The following is a 3282-nucleotide window of genomic DNA, read 5'->3' on the forward strand; positions in this document are numbered from 1 at the left end:
TTATATGGCATCGCTGTGAAAACTTTGGAACCTTTATTTTTAAGAGTGTAAAGGCCTTGATACAACCTGAAGAGGTTGTATCTCTACAATCTCAATTAGTCTTCTTATATAAACTTCTGCTTGTTACAGAAAAATGCATTCTGATTTTCAATGTGGCCTCTTCCAATGCATTCTAATGTGGCTCTTTAACTTTATAATAGGAGTAGCTTGACATGTTACCCCAACAAATTGTATTATTTAATGAATCTATTGTATAATATTAAATCTTTTATTTTATATTTTAACTGGAATAAATTTAAATAGCAATGTTTTAAGGAGTTTTTTTTTCACCTATTTTGCAGTTTTACCATTATTTGTCTATTGATCTATTTGTAGTTTTTTTCTCTCGAATAGATTAAAGATGAATGCCACACCGATTTATGGACTATGTCTACAAATCATTGGATTAATGTTGCATTAAAGTTTTGATGTAACTGAAGTAGCAACAGATCTTTTCCTCTGTATTGTAATGTATACATAAATGGATTATCAACAAAGAAAAAAATGTAGGGCAGGAACTTGGTTCAATCGAACGGTTGTTGATTGGATGGATGCAGATCTGAATGCGAGCTTGCAGTCTACTGTGGAAGAGGCGGATAGGCAGACTAAATGATTGGAGAAGTCAAGCGTCACCAGAGAGAAGTCTGTCATTTGACTGAAAGTTATGACATTCTGATAAAAGATTAAATGGTCAAAACAACTGTAAAAATAAACAGGCATGGATCAGTCATTCACAATAAGATCAATAACATGCACTTATAAAATACATAGAGTGAATTTTCATTTCATGCCGCCTTTACTCTTTTGAAGATGGTTGATCATAAAGAATCAGTCCTCCACTAAATTAACATATGACCTAAATTAACATATGACCTATGATATTGAACTTATTTATATTTATTTATTCCTTTCAGCCCTACATTTAATATAAATTTTCAAATATCATTTGGCTTTTTTTGTAGTTCTGCACAGTATCAAATTTAAATTAATCACAGAATAATTCCACACTAATTCATGGAATAATGCATTGGTTTCATAATTCTTTTGAAGAAGGCTGATGAGAAAGACAAACACACCCTCTATCCTCAGGAACAGTGGGTGCTGATCAGTAAGCATTATTCACCCACAGCCTTTGTATGCAATGCCACTTTATTCTGCAGCCTCTCTGTGTTTAAAGCATCTCAGATCGAAATACAATTAGATCATGTTTCCACATTAAATTGACAGACGCGTAACATGAGAAGGTTTGGACAATAGGGACTGTGTCGAAACTAGTGAGCTACATAGACAGCATTTTTACGCGTTCGAACGTTGCCATACGCCCAAAAATGCGGTCTATGTAGGCAACTCAATAGGTTTGAAGACACAGCCAGGTTGTGAGGTTTTTGACATGCATTTCTGTTTGTAGTTGGCATATCAGCAAACCACTTCTATAAATGGGTATGTAACTAATGGACCAGGAAACAAAGAAAAATCACTTTTACGCCCTTGCATCACAGATTACAAGCCGAATGAAGTACCAGAATCAGTTTCCATATCAAACGCACGGCCCGTTCCTCACAGCATCATCCGCCGCGATACAGGAACACGGAAACGAACGCATCTTACCTGCTCGCGCGCTGAGAGCTCTTTCTCCAGCTGTCGGTGTTTGTTATGCCACACCAGATAATGCAGGTGGTAGCGACTCTTCTCCGGAGTTTTTCTGGCAGAAATCATCCTCAGTGCATAGTTCGCTGCTGCTCTCTCTCCCGTTCCGTTTCCCTGCTTTTGTGCGATATCAGTTACTTTTGTAAAAGGCGCGTGCTAAAATATTATTGCTGAGACGACCGATAAGGGCATTTCTCTCCCTTTTCGTATCCAGCATCCCTTTTGCATAGAAGCTTGGCATTTAATGTCTCTATGTTGAAAGGCAATTTAAATCTAACGCGTGTGTAATAATGCTCTCCGTTTGCCTCCACTCCTCCTAGTCTCAGTCTCTTCTCCCTCTCCTCTCACTCAAATGCGCGCGCACACACACACACACGCTCGCTCGCGGAGGCTGAGGCAGGGCTGTCGAAAGCGACTTGCACCTACAGTCTATGAGCCATTGAACTTCGGTGTGTGATTCTGTCATACATGCTGATGCTGCTCACTGCGCCATGGGAGAGGACATAGCCTAGAGAGAGATCTCATGCTGCCTTCTGTCTAAATACTGTATTTCTTAATAAATATCTCAGATGCAATATAATTTATTAACAGAAGCAGAACATAAATTCAATTCTAGATTAGAATTATATTAGATACAGAATGGAACAGGCTAAGAGAACGAAACAATTTTATTATGGTGCAGATTTGAAATCATGTTTTCATTATTTAATTGTTCTGTCAAAATAAATGTCCCATGACTGCCCTAATCAAATTGAGTTTGGTTCAACTTTGATTTTAATATTTCTATACTTAAAATAAAATACAATATTTATGTTCTATTGTATGATAATAATATCTAAACGTACATTTATCCATATCATCCATCCATCTAAACCAGAGGTCTAGACATTAATATTAGCCATATAGCTAAAACTGCAAAATGACCAAATATTCAAGTTTATTAATACTATTGCTTTCTCACATAAAACATGATCATAATACATAAACATGTCAGTGGTCACATTTGCTAGAGTGGAAACCCCAGAACAAGTTTGAAGTAACTAGATTCATATTATAAAATTCCAAATGATGTCAAAGTAACGTTAAAATAGTAAAATCAAAAAGATATATAGTCTTGGTTTCCTTTTTTCACCCCAATTGCTTTATTAGTAAATATTTTATACTTTATTGCTTGCAGATTTCTAATGGTTTTTATTGAACTACTCTGCAATTTTTCATTGCATTTTTTTAATTGTTTCTGTTGATGACACAAATAAAACACATTTTTCACACACTTACAGAAAAAAAGCATAGTTTATTTCAATGGCCTATCCAGAAAGAAAGAAATACGTACATATATTTTGATGGCCCAATAGAATAGAATAGAATAGAATGTGGAGTATTAAAATATATTAGGCCTACTGTGTAGGGTAATGTTATTTTGTTGACCATATCCAATTAGCTGAATCTTGTATATTTTATTTAATTATTTATAGGCCTAGGCTACTTAAAGTTTATTAATTCGGGGATTGTAGTAGGTATGCAAATAAAGTTATGTAAAATTCATCTACACCGGTGGGCATGACTGCATGGTCCCTCTGCTCTGCCCCCGCGTGT

General features: G+C 35.7%; 1 protein-coding gene across 3 annotated transcripts in view; it reads right to left on the bottom strand.

Moving 5' to 3' along the window:
* Positions 1-2042, bottom strand: part of ankrd13b (ankyrin repeat domain 13B) — a 53256-nt gene extending 51214 nt beyond the window's left edge. For all 3 annotated transcript variants that reach the window (XM_077208263.1, XM_077208264.1, XM_077208265.1), the window contains exon 1: positions 1648-2042. In XM_077208263.1, coding sequence (XP_077064378.1) covers positions 1648-1755 — 108 coding nt within the window. In that variant the 5' untranslated portion in view covers positions 1756-2042. The remainder of the gene's footprint in view (positions 1-1647) is intronic.
* Between the last annotated feature and the right edge of the window lie 1240 nt (positions 2043-3282).

The sequence above is a fragment of the Siphateles boraxobius genome, unplaced genomic scaffold (assembly GCF_051911475.1).
Source record: "Siphateles boraxobius isolate OS27281-9 unplaced genomic scaffold, OSU_SipBor_1 6, whole genome shotgun sequence".
Lineage (NCBI taxonomy): Eukaryota > Metazoa > Chordata > Actinopteri > Cypriniformes > Leuciscidae > Siphateles > Siphateles boraxobius.